General features: G+C 40.0%; 1 protein-coding gene across 2 annotated transcripts in view; it reads right to left on the bottom strand.

Annotated features, from left to right (window-relative positions):
• The window catches only part of pawr (PRKC, apoptosis, WT1, regulator), a 75,577-nt gene that overhangs the window by 19,826 nt on the left and 33,097 nt on the right, over positions 1–22,654 (bottom strand). For both annotated transcript variants that reach the window (XM_055006734.1, XM_023270118.3), the window contains exon 3: positions 7,463–7,588. In XM_055006734.1, the coding sequence (XP_054862709.1) occupies positions 7,463–7,588 (126 nt within the window). The remainder of the gene's footprint in view (positions 1–7,462; positions 7,589–22,654) is intronic.

Here is a 22,654-nt window from a genome sequence, read left to right on the forward strand (position 1 = left end):
GGATCCACGGATTTGTGAAAGCTAAACTGTAACTATGACAACAAGTGAACGCTGTGTCAGCTGCCTGCTGACGATCACATGATTGTGATCCTACTACTGATTTATGGGGACCTATCAGTCGGAAATCATACAAGGAACAATTAATTAAATTGTGCTGGTGTTTCCGAGTTCCATGAATTCCCACCACCTGTTGCATATTTAGGTCACGCAATTCGGTATCTGTACATAACGTACACATGCATAACACACACCTGTGCTCAGCGCAAGGTCATTTTGTTTATGGATACATCTATATTAAATTCTATGTTGCCATGATTTCTGATCATCAGTAACTAGCTGTTAATGAATTAATTCCAGGCTTCTTCTTAGAACAGATATAACCACTGCATCTTTATTAGGAACTTCATCAACATGGACCGTCAAACAACAAGTAACCACTTCCCGGCACTCACAGAATACTTCACTTCCACGTATCGGTGCACACCTTCTTCAGAATAAAAGCATGACTCAAAACACAATGAGTAAAGATATATAAATTCTATGTTGCTCAACACTAATAAAAAAAAAATGCTGCGTTTCTACAAAAACATGCTGTATTTCTGAGAATGCCATATGGGAAAATGAACAGCTTTGGCGGAGTACTGTGCTCTCTGTTTTCTGGTGTATAAATGTCATCTTTCCAACATCTTTGTCACTCTTGTAGTCCCATATCATCACACTCTCACCTCTGTGCTTCACTGTCAGGACGATACATTCACTACTGTGGTAGTGAGGACCTGTTTCATGGGAAACATGCTGGACCCCATCTGAGAACAAATTTATTTTAGTGTCATCTGACCAAAGAATATGCTCCCAGTATTCATCCAGCTTCTCTTCATGCATTTTAGAAAAGTTTCATCTTGCGGTTTAGTGCCAGTGCTATCTATAGAGGTTAACCAGCAATCTTGTTCACACTGTGTCAGCCGTTACAGAAACTCTGGAAAGTCTGGAGCATTTTCCTGTCAGTTTGTCACAACTAAATTGTCAAAGTAGTGAACTGCAGCTCTAATTAATAGTTCTATGGTTCATTTTATACCTCCTAATTACTGCTGCAACTGAATTTTATTTATTCAGCAATCTTCCTGTATTATTCCGATCTTTGTTAAATCCCAGTTTCAGATTTTTCAGTTCCTCCAGTAATTCCTTTCCATGTGGAGCCATGATGCAGACATGTAAACAGATGCAACCAAAACTGAACATTTCCTGTGTTTACAGGTCACAGGTGAGTTTACTTTTGTTGCGTTGAGTTTCTACCTTGGGTCTTGTGTTTTCAATATAGTCTTTGTAAATTATTTTTTTGTTCATAAGGCAATAATTGAGAGGCGCTGCAATTTTAAATTATTTAACATTTAAGTGAATTTGCACAGAAGCTTACTCAGTTCTGTTTTATACTTCAGTTTTACTACAAACTATATTTGAGACTACAGACTACATTTGACTCTCCAGTCCTGGCACAGTGCTAAAACAAAGTCTAGAGATAGGTCTGGCTATGTGAGAGTAGCATTATGTTTTTTCCTTTCTTTTGTTCCTCCATTTTCCTGGAAAGTTGGTCCACAGTGCAATACACAGAAATCAGTCCACAGGATGCTCTAGGTGAGCAGGGATTTTTAAAGTCACATTGCAATCCATTAGCAAATTGGCAATACAAAAGTGATTAAAGCATCTAAAATACATCGCATTTTTAAACATGGTACCTTTACTGTCAGAGAATTATACAAAATGAGAATATGACCACTACTGGAACTAAAAACTACTTAGTTTATTGTGTAATATATCAGTTATTTTCTGGACTAACTGATTGTTAGGACTAAAAATTGCCAGACAATAATAAAATCACACATCACTATTTTTCAGAGCTTTTCTAATCATTTGATTTGAGAAGCTGCAATCACAATTAAAAACCGTGAATTTTTCAGTCAAACATGTCGACGTATACAAATAAAAAATGCTGTCTAAATGTAAATGTGGGTCGACACTCTTGCCTCTGCCGTCTCATATAGCTTGAATAAACCAGCAGGATTCTTTGAATATACTGAATAAATTGACGTGGAAGCCTGCTGGTGTCCCGACTTTGTGGGAAATAATTATTTGCCTTCATATTTCCCTGGAAAATTCAACACATCTATTTTGTAGGATATTGCACAAGCCAAGGTTTCATATACCGAGTCCATCGGCTGACAGATAAGGATCAATGAACTGCACCGATTATTTTTCTGAGGGTGAAATAAGAGTCAAAACAACAGTATGAAGGAAGGTCACAGCAGTCAGATGCTGGTGGCACTGTGCCAATCCTCATTTTCACATTGTAACATGCACACTCAAAACAAAAGAGCAAGAGTAATACGATACAAGTATAGCCTCTCCAGCTATGGCAGAATAGTTTATACAGTAAATAAACATGTCAAAGTGAGCATTTATAAACCTTCTGACTGGAAAATAATATGTCAAATAAAACTCAGACAGAATTTCAGACATTTTTGTCAAAATCTGTGAATATCTCCATGCAGTCTGCTAGCTGCTAAAACTGAAACATCACAAAAAAATAATTCTATGCAACTAAAATCCAAAGTATTTGACAGCAAATGAGCTGCAGTCTTCCATAGTAAATAACTTGTAATATTATTTATCTATTCAAAGCGGTTTGATATTAATAAAATCCTCATAGCTCATCTACATGATGAGGCTTGCGAAAGCCAGCAGTGTTAGCAACTACAGCTGCTCTTTGTGGACGGACACTTGGCTCAGCTCCAAACCTTCGTTAGCGTTTGAAAATCACACCTTAGCGTTAGCATGTGCCACAAGTAACTAGCTAAACCAAACCACAACATGATGATGGAGAATTCTTCAACATGATTGTTACAGTTAGCAGCCAGACATCGAGGAGGTGCGCTCATTTTGTGGACCCTTGTGGGCGGTCAGCAAACACACCTGTAACTTCCTCTCATTAAACAGTGACAGGCTCCACCTGCTGGCACAACCAGGTGCTACAAAAACTGGAAACAACATAAGTAATTATTAGTTTCTTTCATCTGTTTCTAATCACACTTTGTCAGAATCTTGTGCTAAATCATTATCTCGCACCAGAACCAACATATCCACCCTAATTCCCTTCAAGTATCAAAAAAGGTTTTGCCTGCATTCATTTTACTTCTTTTAAACTCCGCAATCCACACTGAGGCAAAAAGCAATAGGGAAAATAGTCTATTTCTACTTTTTAGATCACCTAAATGTCACAATGCTATTTTTAAAACAGTATAATATCAATAAATAAGTTATCAATCACCCTTTAATACTGTAATAAGTTTCTGATTTGTAGTAAATGTCTACTTTTTAATCTGATAGAGAGGGCTAAACTGTGCAGCATCAAGCATTATTAATGATATACAGTAGGTTGCAGGCCATCTTTCCTTCCACTAAGGAAAATCACAGAGAGACTCAAAGAATAAACTGATTAACCCCTGATTTGTAACCAGAAACTTTATAGAAAACAGACTTAATTCGCCACATTACTCTAGCACCTTCAAGCAGCGTTTCAGTGTGCACTACCTGCCTGAGATATGAATCTCTAAAGCAAGGTCAATGTAATTCATGCACAACTACTTCACTGCACACAATACCAGCCAGTGCAACTTTATTTATCATGCTTGAGAGGCACTGACAGCTCCCATAAGCCACACTGCACAGCTCGGAGTTACTAAGAATATACAAAGAGACAAATATCTGCAGTAAAACAAGTACTTTATCGCTGAACTCAAGCGCATTGCTCCTTCATGTACATTTCTGTGCCTGTATAACTGCTCCTTTTCACAACACACCACACCGCTTTGTGATAAAACCCATTCAAATGTCTCGCTGAACACGTTTGGCCTGGTGTGATCTATAATTTATGTCTTGACAGCTCATTAAATTTAAAAATCCCTAAAGGACCGCCGTCCTCGCCCATGAAAAGTTTTTGAATTCCATCAAGTCACCAAACAGCCTAGCGCTCAGACTGTATTTCTGTAGAAAGCTGATAAAGATCACAATTTCACTGGAGGCATTCAATAAAGTCTGAGAAAGATCTTCAAATAAGACCCATGATTGTCATTTTAAAGAAGTACACAACCCAACGACATCAACCAGCAAACTGTGGCACCAGATAATCCCCAAACCCTGGGAGAGCGGCAGCTACTGCTGTATTTGTTCAAAGAAAACAGATACACGTATTTGCAACTGTGTATTTATGATGTCTGTGTGCTTGTCATGATAATTATAGGCCAGCGTTGCATCTATTGTGTCTTAGTGCTCTGTTGTTCCAGATGAGATGTTCTGCAGTTATCTTACACGTTGCATTAAAATGCTAACCACACTTTGCTCTCGGAGTCTTTGATGCCAGCTGATGAAATCAATGTGAAAACCTGAAATGAGATTTACCTATAAAAGCACTGTAAACAACTACAAAAAGCCATGTTAACCACATGCCCTTTTTGAAGCATTTGCATGTGTGTTAGTCAAACATATTTCTTCCCCCAAGACTCTTAAAAGAACCTCCCTTTTATACAAGCAATGCCTGTATTAGAAATTAAAATCAAGGATACTTTATCTGTAATTGCACCCTGGCTTTTATATTTTTATATATAAGTGTTCATTTTTTAAGTTGTAAGTAAGTTAAGCTAAACTATTCTGTCTTGGAGGCACCCCTGTCAAAGATAAATATTGGTGTGGTTTAGTTGGTTCATATATGTAGAATCCTGAAAATCTCAAAATCAACATGTGTGAAGGTGGTAAAATATTGTTTCAAGAAACAAAATGAAAAGCAGTTTGCTGTCAGCACACGTTCTGCTGCTCCTGCTGGAAATGCCATGTGATGCTCAGTGAACATTTCCCTGCTGTTCAGGCAAGATGCTCTGCATCAGCACCATTATTGGAATGAAAGGTGATAATTAAAAATGCAAATGAAGCTTGTTAAAAAGTGCTGGATGGAGATTGCCACCAGTATGTCCTCTCCAGGTGAGAGAAAGACGGAAAGAGACCTGAACCGGTCTGCTGTGGACCTGGCGCCACATTTAAAGCAGATGATCCCGAGGAATGTTCCATATGGTTCTGTCTGCTGGATCACAGGAACAGGTTTCCTTGTAGGACCTGCATAACAGAGGGAGGTAAGGCCTGATAACCAGGACCACATGCCTTCAGAGGGCCTCTCTGACTATCACAGAGCCCACACATATCAGATACATGTGTTCTGCCACATGGAGAAGAACTGTTTGTGCCCACAGTCTAGTACACGCACAAAGAACACATGTCAAACTAATTTAAATGCATCTTGGGCGCTTTAGAAGGAGGTGGAAAAAAGACGTCATTGCAGAATTTGAAACATCTGATGAAATATTTCATACTCCGTGATTCTTGTCGGAGTTTCCATTATGTCTTCAGCAGCTAACACAGAAGAGTTACGGCTTGTTTTGTTTGGAAAATGCTCTGAGACTTGCTGAGACAATTAACAGCCACACAGCTCTGAACAGAAGTTGAGCGGAGTTTCTTTTCCAAACTTTTTGCCCAGATATCTTGATACCAGCTAAGAGGCCTGGCTCGATGTTGTATATCATAATGGGCCTGACATGGCAATTGCTTGTCTCCAGTTGATAAATGGGGCCCGAGAGGAACGGCACATTTTTGAGATGCTCTGTCTTTACAGATGTCTTACTGACAGCTCTGCAGTAAATCCACTGACTGAATTGTATCTCTCCTGCTTTTTATTTCTCCCGGTCTGCCTCCGTATGAGCAAGCTGGCACAGGACCCACAGCAGAATAAAAATATCAGTTTTATATGAGTGACAGTGAGACATCTAATGGTTACTTTCTGTATAGCCACATCTGGTCTGCATTAGAGCAAACATAAAGGTGGGAAAATTAGGTTCAGTGGGCATGATTGGACATATTCTGTTCCAGATGATGGACTAAAGGTCTCTTAAAAGAACCAGATGTGTGGCAAAGCATCAGAAAGCCAATTCTACTGAGCAGCTTTCTGTTTGTTTACATGTAGACTACTTTATGTAAATAGTTGAATCTTTTGCTTTTTTTCCGTTTTTTTTTTTTTTTATTATTGAGGCTGCATCTCAGCAGGTGCTGTCACAATCTTCCTGTTAGTGTGGCGTTTGTGTACATATTTCATACACAAGCCTTTGCTTCGCATAAACAGCCTCAGACAGTTCCAGCCCGAAACAAAATAAGCCTGCCGATGCATAACAGCCTATCCGTCTGGAACACAATTCCAAGCTACATCCACAAGAGTTGTCACACAGCAGCAGAGCCATTTGATATTTTGGTTTATTTCTTTTAAATGGCAATTTTCATGTCAGTCAGATGATTTTTTTTTACAGAAACACAAAAACAGATAGGACGTTTCAGCCACTGTTAACCAGCAGGGGGCTTTTCATGTCCTCTCTGCACTGAATTTGATATTAAAAATCACTCTGTGAGCATTTGAAGCGAGTTTTGAAATTACACACTCTGCACGGACTATAAACTATTGTTCTTGTCAAAAATAAAACACTCGAATTACAAGCATGCCATTTCTATTTGGGTTTCATTTCCACTAATTCACGTCTGTCCTCGTTTTATGGAGCACCGCCTTGACTTATTGAGAAGAAGAGCAGAATGTTTCAGCAAGGGTTCATTTCAATCAAATAAACACAATATTACCTGCCAAGCTTAAAAGATTCATTCTGTAAACATCAACAGTGTCTGATTCATCCTTGTAAAAATCAGACACCTTAAACACAAAACAGATGTGAGCACTAAATCCAAATGAAGTTTGATTAATGTGGCTCGTCACTTTGTTGGCCTTGACTCCACACAGCTACCCTAAGTGATGGACTACAGCTAATCATAATAAAACGTATTTTGATTAGTTTCTAATCAGCCTAAAATAGTGAAAAATATTCCTCACAAGTGCCCCGAGCCCAAGGTGACACCCATCAATTTCTTCTCCAACCACAAATCCAGAGATGCATAATTTATTAAAGTGAGTAGCAACACTACTGTTTTGGAAATATTTTAGTGTCTTAAAAAAAAAAAAAAAAAAAAAAAAACACCAAAGGCTAAAAGATCCAGACTTGTAAGACCTCTGTCTCCAAGTAGCTTTAACAGCAATTTAGGGTGATTCTTTTTGCTTTTAACCTGATTTCTCAGTGATGATGAAATAGCGAGACACCGTTTGGTTTTGCATCACTCCGGCTTTTCACAGAACTGAGCTCCTGAGCTCTGCTGGTGTCTCCCTGAGCAACAGTGCCTCTGTTTGGCAGTATCGATGTAACAATCTATACAACACACATAACAAGCCGGAAAACACAGGCTTTACTCCACGGACATCACGTGCTGATTCTTAACACTGAATAAATGGCTTTCTTCTTCTTCTTCTTCTTCATGTCATGCTGCTTCTTACCAGTAAGGAGCCGGTGGCAGGGTCAGCTGTCATGGCCTCATTCTGGAAAGTGTTGGCCTGGACCAGCTCCTCCTCCTCCCTCCTGTCCTTCTCCCCTGTGTCATCATCATCCAGCTCATCCAGGCTCTGAGAGGAGATATTAAGAGATGAAATCAGACAGCTCACACCGGCTAGTCCCATTTAAGCAAATTTACAACATTCAGCACTGGCTTCCAACTAAAAATAATTTCTGTACCTAATTTTGATGTATTTCACTCTTCAGAAGAAATGCTGTACACGTAAAAGGCCTGTAGGACTTGCAAGTTTGTCAAGAATTACTTGTGCTGCCACAATTAAGTGTGCTCAAAACAGGCCCTAGGTTACTGTTAAACCCATCAGTGAGCCAACTTCTTCACTAGCAAAACCATATTTTTAACCTCGGACTGATAATTCGGAGCTCATTTTAAGATATTTAATATAATTTTTTATCTGAGCATCTGGAGAGACTAGGCCCTTTGGTGAAAACATAGGCTTACCTAGCCAGGAAAAAGTATCTAACCCTGCTATTTTAGTTTTAGTGTCAGATAAGTTTATGACCTTTAATAATTTTGGATAGATCCAGCTGCTTAGTTAGCCTTTAAACTTGGCCAAGAAATCAGTTTTCCCAGTAGAAATCTAGTGTTTAGAATCAGGTTTCATACATTTTTTTCCTGTGATGTTAAGTTTTTTGTTTACATAACCGGTTCCTGCAGAAAGCCAACAGTAACTTTGTCACTTCAGATGACACGGTGACAGACAAGGTCATTCCCACAATAATAATAAGTGATATTGACCTCTGCCTCAACACAACCAGGCTCCTCTTAATCCTCTTAAGACATGATCACATTCACTTCCAGGAATCCCTGAGGAGCAGCAGCTAAAACGCTACCCCAACACCAGATGGACTGCAGTAAGGCAACAGGAAAACAGTCTGCATCAGGGCCTTTCACCTCCTGGGGACAGTCAGGGGGGATTTTTGAACAGTGGAATGTCCCTTGAAAACACAATAAAAGACATGTATAAACATACTGGGAGCTTTGACAAAGAAGGAGGGAGTTAGCTTTCATTATTTAGGCAGAGACCATGCACATTGGCTGGGAAAACCTCCAACTTCACTCCTCTTAATCAGGATTCTTTGCTTTATCTTGAAATATGTGCACAGCCTCGGCGTCCTATTGGCATTGCTTTACAATGAACAGTGCCACAGAGTTAGTGGGTTCATCTATCAGGAGTGGCTGGTGAAGATGCGTTGCATAAACAGAGCCTGACATTAGCATGGATGCTTGGATCGTGACAAGAGACAGAGATTGGGGCCAAACTCCCAGAGGGGCACAATGCAAACCGGTCTTTCCTGTTTTACGCTGCACGGCGAACAAAAGATGCCCCGCTCAACAGTCCCTTCAATGGCAAAAATAGCCTTACAAGGTTAACTTGGAATGCAGTCATTTGCAAGGCCTTTCCTGCCAAACGGTTTATCAGCTGTCCTTGGGGAAAATGCCAACTCCTTTTCTCTTTGACTCTCACTTAACAGCGCTCTCCATCGCCTCCTGATGTAACTCCCTGCATCTCTCCCATGCACGTACAGCAATGAACGAGCCCAGCTAATAAAAACTCTGTTATTTCAGTCAGAAGTTTTGATTTTCAGAGCATGCTGTTCTCGCATTGGATACAATTTTGTACTGAGCGTATCTGTCATTACGCACTAAAGCCTACAAATAAAATCTTTTCCTACAGCAATTTATAGTTCCCAACTTGATATGGCATCATTTTGGGATTAGGAACTAACAATATGTGGGAAATGAGACATTTTGGGGGTTAGAAAAATGACATTAAACAGGAGTCTGTCTGTGTCAACAACACACAGTGAGTTGTGCAGTGACTAACCACACTGCTATGCGCAAACTTGCCCGAAAAGTGGAATTGGGAATCTCAAAGTTTATTTTGGATAGAGATGCAGCCCGTTTTGCACCCTAGTATTCCAAATTGCTCTGCATTTTCTTCAGTTCCAAATAAAGGGAAAAGGGGATCTGTGTGCAACCATATAAGGGATGTTTTTGCCCCTGACATCATCAAATTGTGTGTATTTTTCTGGCTGGCTGAAATAAGCGGTGAAGGTGCTGAAGGATGACCAGTTCTTTGACATTGAATGTTTTGAGCAAAGTATTCACCTTTCAGCATTACAAGGGGTCCAAAGCTACGAGTTACTAAGAACTGGATGATTTGTTAAGCCCAAATAGAGTCAAAGGCACAAAACAACATTCTTTAGTAAGACTGTTGGAGGTTGCAGCTTTGGCCTAAAGTTTGCAAATGCAAGTACAGCTCATCGTATATAGTAGCTAATATTACCCTCGTGTATTTAGATATCTTGACTGGCTACAAATAATGTCATCTGGTGGTAATACTTTGCAGGATGAAAGACTCTAGATCATGTTTTAAGCTAAGAAACTATTCAGAAGATAAGTGTAAACACATGTAACCTTTTCCCCAAAATGTTAATTTTAAAGTCTCCTAACTCCTAAATCTTAATTGGTTTTGGAAAGTTGTTTGCATGCTGCCCAGACGTGACTGATAGCATGTGATAGAAGCACTTTTTATTCAACACTACAACAAGCACAGTAGTGGAGATTTATGTAAAATCCTTCCCATCTATAATAACGGTCTCCCACTGAGCCAAAATTTTGATACTGCAGTAAAATGCAGCCAAATGTCCATGCACATAACTACACAAACAATATTTCCTGCGAAGATGATACAAGCCACGTCAAAGACATTAAAAACTTGAGTGGCCAGATCTCCAGAATCGTCTTCGCTTCCTGTTTACAACAGGACAAAGTGTCAGGGCCTCACAAGAGTGTTTACATAAGTAAAGCACATATCCTGGTCTGCTCCAGCCTCAACAGCCATGTCCGTCACTCTGCACATGAAGAATGAGAGAAACTACATCTGGAGCTGAGCTTCACCGTCTATTAGAATGTCTGTTGTGGTTGGAAAGTCTCTCCTTGGGGAGGAAAATGATCAGTCATCTATTCTAAAGCTCCATCGCTGGCTGCAAGAATGTGAACGTATCTCTGTGTTTGTCTGCAGCACAGCAGGTTGTGTGCTTTACTCTTTTATGTTGATATTTGCCTTTTAAATGACTGTCAAAGTGACGCTGTTTGATGGCAAAACAGGTAGGAGATGACAAGCTGCCAGACTGAGAGACTATGAAATTGTTGATATGAAACTAGAACTATAGTATTATATGGTAATAATATTAAAACTAGTAGTATAAAATAAGCATTCACAAGGCAAATAAAGTAAATGAAATTAATTTGTGTAGTGGTAACATTTATGCTCCTCTTGAAGTTTTACCTCCTGCATGCTCTTTTCAAATCCATTGTTTAAAATTGAACATGAGCGCATGAATAAAAACTCAAACTCACCGTGAAGCATGCTGTGCCTATTATTGCATGCATGCTTAATGACAATGGCTTAACACACGAACAGGTTTCAAAGGGACTTCAAGTCTCCACAGAAAGCTGCACAGCAGCAGTGACACAACAGAGGTAGTTATAGCTCCGGTGGCATCCATGGCAACCAGTGCCGCACCAACACAAACATATAGAGTATAATTAACACTGAGCTTCACACCAGCAATAACTAACAACATTACAGGAGTATAGGATTATAGTAAGTAATATATATTTATTGATTAAAAGTCAACAAAATTCACTTCTTTACTCTGCTCATACGAATGATATTCAGACAAATGTATCATTGAATCTCAATATTAATACATATTTTTTTCAATGTACGTAAATATAGTGACATAAAATAATCAGTATTATATCACTATTCTACTGCTGCACATTACGTAGCCTATCGTAAATCTTTTTCACACATATATGTAAATGAACCCATAAATAGGTTTTTATTTTAATTACAGTTTGTTTGAAATCCCATATTTGAATATCAGACATTGGTAAAATGATTTCACTTAATGACGACGTGACTTTGAACAATAACACGGGACTGCAGTATTGTGCAGCCCTGCCACTGGCTGTTTACTGCTTGCACAAGTGGTTGAATGTTTAGCTGATCTAACAATCTTCCTGCTGTTCTCAGAGCACCCAACATGAACATACATGCTGTTTTGTCACCCTGCCAGTGCCCTGTCCACTTAGTCCTCAGATTTATCTCTAAACAAGCAAAGGGCACCTCCACCAGAGGCACACTCTCATACAGCAGACTTAATGACTTGTGTGTATTAATCACCCGCCACTCGCCACAGCACAGCGACTTCATTACAATGATCTATTGGAGAAGAGGCGCGCTGCTACACTGATGCCCACTGTCTTTTAATCAAAAATGCCAGTCAGCTCAGGTAACAGACAGACACAGTGCTGCACTCAGGTATGGCAGAGATCAAAGTGAGGACATCCACCCCGGAGCTGCTGGCTGATTAATGTGACACCACTGACTGCCAAGGTCAGTGTTTGGTCCAGTGGAGGTATGCCAATTCTGAGCAGGAGTGAGACATCATTTGACAGCCTCAAAAAGAAGTGACTGGGTCATCCATGATCTGTGGTGAAATTATTACATTTAATCCTTTAATGACAGCATGTTTTCTGTCACCTGCTGTGCCCTCTAACCAGAGATATTCTTTAATCAAAAAATCATCAAGAGCTACAAGTGCAGCTGAGCAAAAGGTGTAGACGTGGAAGGTGCTCAGCACCTTCTCTCATTTAGGTTTAGCATGCAACAATGGTGTGTGTGTGTGTTTTTCTCAACAAACCTTTGCTTGACAAAGTCAAAATCTCATTTCATGTTCAGACCAAAATGGCAGTATAACGATGTGACTCAGATCAACACCTAACCAACATTCACAGATGAGAGGAACAAAGGGAAGAAAACATAAAAGGCATTAAAACACTCCTTCTCTGCAAAAAGTAGCGCTCTACATTTTAAAGATTTACCATTCATCTCTATTGACAAATCCTGCCTAGTTATAATCATCCCCTCCAAAACTTGATGCCTTTTCGTTTGATTCGAGTCCCAAAATTGCACAACAGGGTTTCTTGTGATAGGGCTGTTTGGGGACAGGGCCGAGTCAAACAGCGTTGAAGATATTCTCAAGGATCAAAGCTTGTACTGGCCTCAACGCCCCAGGAAGCTTTCTTTTAAACAGTCTGTTTATCAAGTAAAATCCTTTCACTTTTCTTGCTTTGAACTTGAAGTCTATTTGACCCTCATTTTCACTCCAACTGAGTCTATAATATTTTAATCAGCACTTAGCAAGACCTCAAAATGAGCTCCCTGTACGCAGGGGGTACAGCAAAAGAAAAAAAGAAGAACAAGAAAAAAGCTTTTGGCAAACAAACAAATGGGGTATGACTGTGGTAGTTGACCCAGAGAGCAGCATCAGCATTCCTCTGAATGTGTCAGACTGAGCTAAAAGCCTGAGGGCAGGCCAGCTGGGTTCAGCAGAACCGGGCAGAGATCGTTGACTGTCTGCAAGAGCTTTAATACGTCTGTGGGAAACGGCTCCCTGCGCACTTTAAAGTTTGCCAAACTTGTTCTCTTGTCTATAACCTCCACAGTAGGTTGGAACAGAGCAGCGGTTTCAAGAATCCAGCTGTGGGTGTGTTTATGTGTGCGTCTGCAGGGTTGAAACGACAGAGGGGTATTTGCAGCTTCAGATGGGGTCACTCAGTATGGGAACACCACAGACCACGACAGAAAACCACACGGAACCCACTCTGCCCCCTGCTCAGTGATGTGGGACATGGCAAGAAGTCTGAAACTTGATCTGGTCCAAAACAGGCAATATTGGACTTCTGCAGAGATATCTGTGTCTGCATGTATGCTAGCAGATATGCAAAAAGAAAATGTTTAATTGGCAACATTTGCTAGTTTATTTAACTTGTTCTCAAATCAATTGTAAAATCTCAGGTCCTGCAGCATTGCATTGCAGAGTCTGGTTTATTTTTTATTATTCTAAGCACTGACAGTATTAATGGCATGAAAATCCTGGTATCTGTTAGGCTCTAAAACCAGGTTGGTCCCACAATAGATGCCAGTATTTAGTCTCCACAACACTAAAGTCAGTGGGCGAATTACAAACTGAATTGCATTGTACTTTAATTATATTCCCCAAAGCAAATTGTATTTACATTGCTTCATTGATTTTGTAATGTACAGCTATGGTGGGCTAGACACAACCTTTAAATTTTGTAATGTTTAGGGCTCCAGACTCTCTTTTCTACTGGTAGCACCAACTTTCTCGATTGGTAATGTAATGGTCACCAGTCACAGGAAGACTAACTGAACCAGCAACAAAGTAAAAGTACTATTTTCTACCACAATGGCTCCTGCAGTAGCTGCCGATGCTGGCTGGAAGGGCACTAAAGCAGCCTAATAATCATCATGCACTAGCACAAATGTGGGTAAGTGAAAATTCAACTGGAACATTCTCAAAAAATAAGCTATATTGCAGTCTGGAGCCCTGACTATACAACTGGAGATTTATCTAGGCAACCTCAAAATCCCCCGTGTGAATAGAAGGTCACAGTTACGCAAATGCCGTGTTAATGTGTTATTCACCATGACAGGGTGAGTGTGGCAAGCAGAAGGTTCGCAATGCAGATGACGTTCCTATAAAGGTGTTACTGAAAAAGAGAACTACTATCAGAACTACTTTCCTCCAGTCCCTTCACTACTTACAATCGTCAAGGGCAGAAGAAATTTTTACAGAACAGAAAAGCAGCCAAAACTGACCAATCAAAGTTCTTGCGGTCTCCATGTTGTCTCTTAAGCCAGCCCTGTCTCCCACAAAGGATGCTATTATACAACTAGACTACATTTTCACTTACAATTTGTGGAAAACGTATTTTCTGCCAGATTACATTTGTTTGGAATATATCAAAAATATATTTCAAATCAAAACATCAGTCACTTATTTTACTGCTTTACTGTTTTTTAGCCAACCAACTGTACATTAGAAGGGGTGGCAGCCAAGAAAATAGAGGAGAGGCTTAAATCATTTTGTGAAAGGGTTGGATTTTAACCATTTTCCAAAGCTTAAAAAGTAATTGTGGTGCCGAAACTTTACCTAGATGTCGTTATCTTTGTGAAAGTGTCAACCACAGTATTATATTTCTCCAAATCTACTCATGTACTTTTGTTGCCTAAACTGCAAGTCAAAACTGAAAGCAAACATCGAGTGAAAACAGAATTTAAGTCTAATAATAATGGTCACAGACAGGATGTGAATGTCAGAGTCCTGTTGCTGACTTGCGCCTGCATCCTCCCCTCGTATCTCCTTGTGAGGATTTTGTAGCTTCTTTAAACTAGAAGCCTTTAGTGGTACCATTTGAGGAGAAGATACATTTCTTTTTAAAATGCAAAAAATTTAGATATCAGTTATTCTTACAATGCTTTCAAGAAGCTATATGAACAATAAGACAGCTCTTAAACATGGATTACAGCAAAGAAGTGTCCAAGAAGTCAGTACAAGACCTCAAATAACCCTCTTTCCTGCTTTAAACAGGATTACCGCAGTCCCACGCTGTAACTCTGACCCTCGGCAGACCATAACAGTCCAGCAAGTGGGACTCCTCTGCATGCACAAACCAACAGGCTTTAAAAGTAGCGGTAGTTTACCAAGCTTAGCACTGCAGGAGCTCTACTCTGCTGAGTATCAATCCAATGAATAACCGTATCAGTCTGAAAAACAGACGTATTTTGCCTGTCAACCTCTGGTGCAAAACAATTATTATGAAATCAAACCAGAATCCAGCTGTGGATGAGTTCAAAAATGCTTATTGAAAGTGTTAAAATCAAAAGGCAGGTGAAATTAAGAGTTGCAGAAAAGTGACACCTAGTGAGTCAAACAGAAAAACAAAGGGATAAAAAAAAAAACTTCCATGAAAGGCAGAGTGAAACTATAAAGCATAGCTAATGGAAGACATTAACTGATTATGTTAATGCCATGAAATTATTCAAGATCACGGAAAATTGTGTAATTACATAGTTTTCCCTTGATCCCTGGTAAATATTTTGCTAGCGGATGAATTAACCGATTAATTTTATGCAACTGCAGAGAAAATGCCAAATCATCACCTCCATTACTGCCTGAATTAGATATTTCAAAACATGCGTGTACCTTAATCTCAGTTATGCTATCCATGATACCTACCTGAGGGAAAAACATTCAAAACAAAGCTCTAAATAAGGTCTATTTACTAGTGTGGGAGTGTGTGCAAGTCAAACACATTTTCCTTTTGTTTCATAAACCCTGACCACTATCTGTTTTTTGTGCCTTGGACGATGTTTCCTGCAGGTATAAACACTGTCATCCCAGAATAGAGAGCAGACCTGCCCTGCTGTGTTGGAAATTTGTATCTTTTTGTGTATTTTCTCCAGCCTCTGCCTCATTAACAGTGCTGACCTGCACCTGAATGGAAGATACACACCTTGTAGTTACAGTTTGGATATGTATATGCTATGTATCCTATTGTTATTAACTTAATGGTCCAAATCAGAGCTTTTACATGTTTAGCACATCATCTACACATACACTTTACATTATACAGAACAGATCGGCATTGTTAAGCTGTATTTTAGAAATATGGACACCAGTATTCTACTGGGTTCCATTTAATGCAGCATTAAAATCTACTAGCTGTCCACTGAATCTTAATTTAAACACAACACACTTGTGCTCCAAACAAGAAAGATGTGCACTCAATGAAGGACCTAGGATCCCTGACCCATCAATATACACACCAGTGAGCAGTGATTCCTAACACATCTCTGGGGGTCATCGGGTGGAAACCTCCCTTCAACGGTGTTTCTCCTATTTAGTCCCACAATACCTCCAGGAGGCTAGGATGAACTCTGGCATCCCAGATTCACCCCCCAGTGCCAGTTCACACTGCTCCTACACAATCCAAACAGCACTGCCACATTCAGCTGACCCAGGCCCATTTAGGAGATGCTCCAGGTAGTGACCAGTACCAATGCTACCAGTTAGCTAGTGCAAGATGCTGAATACCTAGTGCCAACTACTAGAAAGTGACAAAGAAACTATAGAAATAGACTCTCCAAACCTGCTAGTGCTAACTCTAAATGCTAATGCTAGCTGCAAGACTACTACCATGTCCAAAGCAAACTTAGCACCGACAAAGAAATTATACAAGCCAGCTCACCAAACTTGCTAGTGCTACATGCTAATGTTAACTGCTAATTGCTAAAATACATCACCACTTCAGCCAAGCTGACCACAGACAGAGACTATACAAGCAGACTTCATCTAAGATGCGAGTACCAATTAAGCCTCATTTGATAAATTTGGACACCAGTATTCCACTGGGTTCTCTTTTATGCAGCATTAAAATCTATTAGCTGACAACTGAATCTTGAGTTGTGTAATCCATCAAATAAAATGAGAGGTTACATTAGTATCATGAGGTAACCCACTGCTGTCCTTTTAAAATGATAAGCACTTTAAGCACATTACCAAGACTGCAAAAATATATTACTGATAATATATCATTGGGATGGATAATATAACTCAAGCTTTACGAGTCAGAAATTTTGAACATAAGTATTGAAAATTTTTTCCAAAAAAACCTAAATGATACAATTTAAGACAAAACTTGCAAAAAAAAAAGCATCCTTAAATCAATATAAGTACACTTCAGAGGAAGATTAGCAGCGTAAGAGGTGGAATACATACAATAGTTAGGGAACATAAAACTATATGAAGGAGAAAAGTGATGAATATGGTAGCTATCTGCAGGGTAACAAATGTTCAGCCATCCTGACAGGCCCATACAGACACTCATCCTCCTCTTACATGACAGTGAGTAATAACTGCTGTCTCTTTCTTGAGATAGTTCTAACATCTGTATGTCCCGACCACAGACCAGGATGGCTGTAACTCAAGCCAGAGGGAGCTGGCGGGGGCAGGCTAGCGGTGGCGGCTGCTAGAGCGTTTATCCCGGCAGCTTCCCAGTAATGAATCCTGTTCCTGCAAGCCAGCGGTAATAACGGGGTGCCTTCTGTGTGCCGTCCTGAGGCCGCAGGGGGAAGTGGTCCTTGTGTTTTGTCTAAAACCTAATCTTGTTTTCACCCCAGTGCTGGCGTGCGCACCTCTTCCTTCCTGCCCTGATGGTTTTTGCACAGCGAGGTACGGAGCATAAACCCGCCAGTTCTACCAAGCTGCAGCACGACGACTGCGTTCCCGAACTTCTAATGTACATATGTTTTTAACAGAACAAACCCGCTGAGTTATCCTGATGTTTTCTAGCTTGTCCAAATAAAATCAGGATTTAGGAAACCACAGAAGCCGCTAAAATTCATACAAAGGAAGACTAAAGGAGCCAGAAGACAAAAAGGCCCTAAGATGGCATTCAGCATATTACCTTACATCCTACATTATGCTCATCTACAACCTGTAAATTTGGAATTTTATGTTAGAAAAATAATGTGGTTTATGTGTTAACGCACTGACCACAAGGTAAAATATCGCTCAAATATATCTTTTTAGGCATAATATGACAAAAAAAAACCCATCTGTGTATGTACTTCACTTCTTTCTATATTTGAAATTATCAATTTGTGCAGATGGGATGATTGTTCTGTTATAAAGTGTGATTTCTACAGATTTAAATTGCATCTCACGGTGAGCAGATGGAGTTGGTTCAGTTAACATAGTTTGCTGAGAAAACTCCAACAGCTGGTGGGCATTTTTTTTCCTGTCAAAATATTGTGGTATTCAAGTGGAACATAAAGTCAGTACGATAGCCCAATTAAACTCAAATTCTCCTTTGAAAAAAAAAATGCATGGCTATCCAAAAGCAAAAGGCAAAAAATGATAACAGTGAGCTTTTGTCATCATTTTAAATTCTCCATGAGCAAATACAGAGAGCATATACCATATATCTGACAGTATGCATGTTTGCCTTCTGACGGGATAGATAAGAAGGATATATTGTTCCGAGTTTACAGTTAATAATGGCTTATCTCATGAACATTTTATCATAAGACTACAGTGTGACCTCTGACCCTGAGCTGTGGCTGACAACCTCCACTTCTCCACAAACTTCCTCCAAGGAATGTCTGGTATCTCCTCTCGTGTACGACTGATCACTGCCCTGGCCTGCAGCATGATGCCAAATAGGTTGTTGAACATCTGGTATTCTGGGCCATTCTTCTATTTTACCTACAAAGCCTCCTGAGTGTGTGTTGGCCCTGGTCTACCTTGCAATCTGGCATGGGCTGAGCTCGTCCTTTTGGCAGAAGAGAAACAGCTTTTAGACAGAGAGGTATTGTGTCAGCAGACCCTTCTCATGATGGACACCTCACACAGAGACGTCCTGGGCCGACATGGAGCTCCGACACTTGAGGAGCAGAAATCCTGTCCTGCCTCTCTGTTGACTGGGTTTATCTAATGAGAGCGAAGCGATCGGGGGGCCAACTGCCATTCAGTCCTTGCTGCCTTTCTGCTGGGCCAACGTGTTTCTTGGCTGCTGACGCTGGGTTTTCTTGGCCCAGGGCTCACGCTCATTCAGGGCTCTAACAACTCTGGGGCTATTCAGGTTTCATAGCCCTATCAAAAGAACCACAGACACGCTGGGCAGGAGTTAAGCCAGGTCCACTGCATCCAGGAAGCTACAAAAGTGGCAGCAGAAACCGCAGGGCAACTGGCCTTCGCACATTGTCAGCCTGCTTGATGATACTACTGCAAAACGTCCTCCAACTCATAGAATGTCACCGAACAGTACATTGTGTACAAGCCTCACAATGCAATCCACAGCCATGTTCACACTTCAACAGTGCATATACATTAGAACTGGTCTCTAAGTAACCTGCGCAACATAAGTGTTTGCTTTGAAGCCTGCAATAGTATTTGTCTTGTGTAATTACGCCCCATAATCAAATATTGAAAGCATTTTAACCAACAATGGCAGAGCACACGCCATCATGTGTAAGCGGAGACAGTCCAAGTGTTTGTTCTCTCCCTGTCGAACAGGTTTGTATAAAATAGATTTAACTATGAACATGTTCAAAATCAACAGTGTTACACCAAACCCAGACACTTAAATTAAGGGTGCACCTTTGCATGTTTATGTCTCAACAGGGTGAGGTACAAGAGGCAGAATAATTGCTTCCTGATTTCCTGCATTTGCATTCCAAAGTAAGGATGCTATATCCTGCTGTAGATGTTTTTAGAAACACTCTCTTTTTTGACAAGTTTTGATTAGATCAAATCAACCAAGAACTGTTAAAGTATGCCTCAACTTCACTGTATGATGTGGATGCAGAGTGTGACACTACATGACTGGTTTCAAATTCAGCACTAGGAAACAAATTCCCCTGCTTTGTCTGGTGTCGACTTCTGTTTCTATTGTAGCTCCCTATTTATTTGTAAGTTTATAGCTTTTGTACAGTGCAGCTAAAAACAGACACAATGATTCACTGAAAAAATCAGAGTTGATTTGTGGACTTTTTGGTGGGAGCACTGGACAAAAAAATATTTCATGCAAGGTGGCAGACCTGGCAACTTAGATATTTTCCTTACAGTTTGCCCAAAGATGATAAATACTGTCACTAATGAGAGCATGATGAAAATCAGAATGAGAACGGATCAAATCAAAATAACCCCAGATATGTGAAAGGCCTAAATACTAAGCACAAACACTTCTGCACAGTACATAAGACTGTCACTGACATGGCCTGTACCTGCCAAGTGACTTCTGAAGATTACGAGGAAACAAGAAGCAAGCCTTGCCCTCAGTTTGTGTGCGTATGTGTGTGTTTGTGTGCGACTTTGTTGAGCTGGGCGGCTGGAGAGCAGTAGCAGCCTGAGGGCACCTGATGGCAGTGCTTAACCATCCTGTTTCGCGACCAACACCTGAACAACACACCTGGTAATAAAAGGTTTTGTGGTCGTGTCACATCTCCTGGCAAACACAGCTGCTGCCATCAAGGAGTCTCACAGGAGAAAGGTCTAAAGCCGTCCTGAAAAACCCTGCAGTGTCTGAAAGGTCAGTATGCTTCTGCAGGTATGTCTGTGTCGTACTGTCATTTTCTCGCAGATGATCTTTGCTATTTTGTTTGTTGCTCTGTTCTGTCCATTTTCAGTTAGTTGCCATTCACAAATGATAAAATCCTGTAAAATTCAATTGTCTTTGGTTAGCAGGAAATAAACAGTCTTTAGCTCATATGTGAGGTTTTGTTGACAATAAGTTTAAGAGAAATCTGCTAAGTGTGATATTTGCAAGCTATCGCACAATTCATGAGTGGAAAGCACAGAATTTAACCATCTCTGTGCAGTTCCTCTTCTCCAATAAAGCCCCTTTCAGAAATGCTCTTCTTTCCGTTATTCTGACATGGGAATGTGTCATCTTTGTGTCTAAATGAGCTTCCTGGTCACTCTTTGATTAAAGTTGCACCAGTATTTTAAGCAAGTCAGACCTACTAATGTTTCCAACACAAGTCTGAACTGCAAGATGTTGCACTGATGGATAGGCTCGCACAAGCAACAGGCTTTGAGTTGCGTAAATCAATATGCAAAGGCCTTTTTCCAGATTTCAGCAGCAACATTGGTCCAAAAACGTCCCATTTTGCTGCCAAAACCCAAAAACACCTTTCTCTTGTGTTACAAACTGCAATGATGACAGAGTTTAAGAGGAAAGATTGCTGAGACTCATCAATAATGAACAAGTTTTGGCAAAACATTTACAGTAGTTTAAGTTTAGTTTGTTGCTTCCAGCCGTTTGTAGACATTTTTAATTTGAGTTTATGACATACACGCAGCATCAGACAGCAGCAGGATACATATGAGCATCTCTATTATGTGCATATATGAACGTAGAACAATTACAAGTCATTAATTTCATGAAAGACTTATAATTACAAAATATCCATGACATGAAGATGGGGTTCATCGGCTTAAGGTTGCCAGAAAATCTGCTACATCACCTAAAAAAATCTATTCCTCTCTGCTACTTTCTCTTTGCAGGCTCTACTGTAATGTAAGACTGTATTACATGTCGACATTGTCTTGCAGAACCAAATCTGAATTTTGTAGATAGGGAATAAGATCAATCACCTTTCTTTATATAGCACATTTAAAACAAAAGAGGTTGACTCAAAGTGTTGGGACATGACTTAAATAAGTAAAAAGTAAGAATTAAAATCAGTTCAATTCTGGTACAACATAGGGCTTCTCATTTAGTCTGTATGTTTTGTGCTTATGTTCATTAAACAGAATACTTCCAGTCTTTCTGAGTCACTTGTCATATCTATCTCAGGCATCAGTGCCAATAGGAAACATGTGGCACTAATTCAAAACAAATTTTCTGGTAAAAACATTCCTATAGAAATATATACTTGAGCCAGAGGGGAATACGGTCTCTTTTGAAACAGAGGCAGGGTAAACTTAGCATTCATAAAAATACCACACAAAAACACTGTGGTCCACTCAAGATGCCAGGACGCTTGAGTATTGTTGTTTGCTCAGGGCCTTGATCTAGTCATTAGTGAAGAATGGCTTGGAAAGCAAAGGTTTCCTCCTGAGATTGTTCGCTTTTTGTCATGTTAAAGGGTCTGGCCTGTTGGAGAGGAATTTCTGAGCCTAAATCACAGCCTAATTAAGGAGATAATGTCGTGTCGAAACAAAACAAGTACCTCTGGCAACCAGCATGGCCGGCATCTGCAGAGCAGGTCACAATTCAATTATTTTAGCGAGGCGTCTTGCTAGGCAAATGCTGTCTCTTAAAAATCAAATTTAGCAGTGGGATTAGGCTGCTTTACAGAAAATAAATTGCCTTCTTTGTCTTGTTAGCTCTGGATCATTTTGCATTTTCCTCCTGATGTGCTTCCTTTTTTTAAAGCAAGAAAAAAGCTCATGTTTTGCCTTGTAGTCAGAGAAAGGACTAATAATTCCCCCCCAAAATTCAAACACGTAAAGGTGTCTTTCATAGATTTGTTCAGATTTCACACAAGAGAGGACAGTCTGTAAAAAGTACTTGATGAATCTACAAGCCTTTTATAATTAATGCCATCTGGTAAACAACCCTAAGACCCTTTGTGAGTGCCTTACAAATACACAACAGAATCCATCTGTTCCTATTTATTTTGCACCCTTGATTTTGTTCTTCAATAAACCTTTAATTGTGGGAGAAA

This window comes from Amphiprion ocellaris, chromosome 21 (assembly GCF_022539595.1).
Source record: "Amphiprion ocellaris isolate individual 3 ecotype Okinawa chromosome 21, ASM2253959v1, whole genome shotgun sequence".
NCBI classification, from domain to species: Eukaryota; Metazoa; Chordata; class Actinopteri; family Pomacentridae; genus Amphiprion; species Amphiprion ocellaris.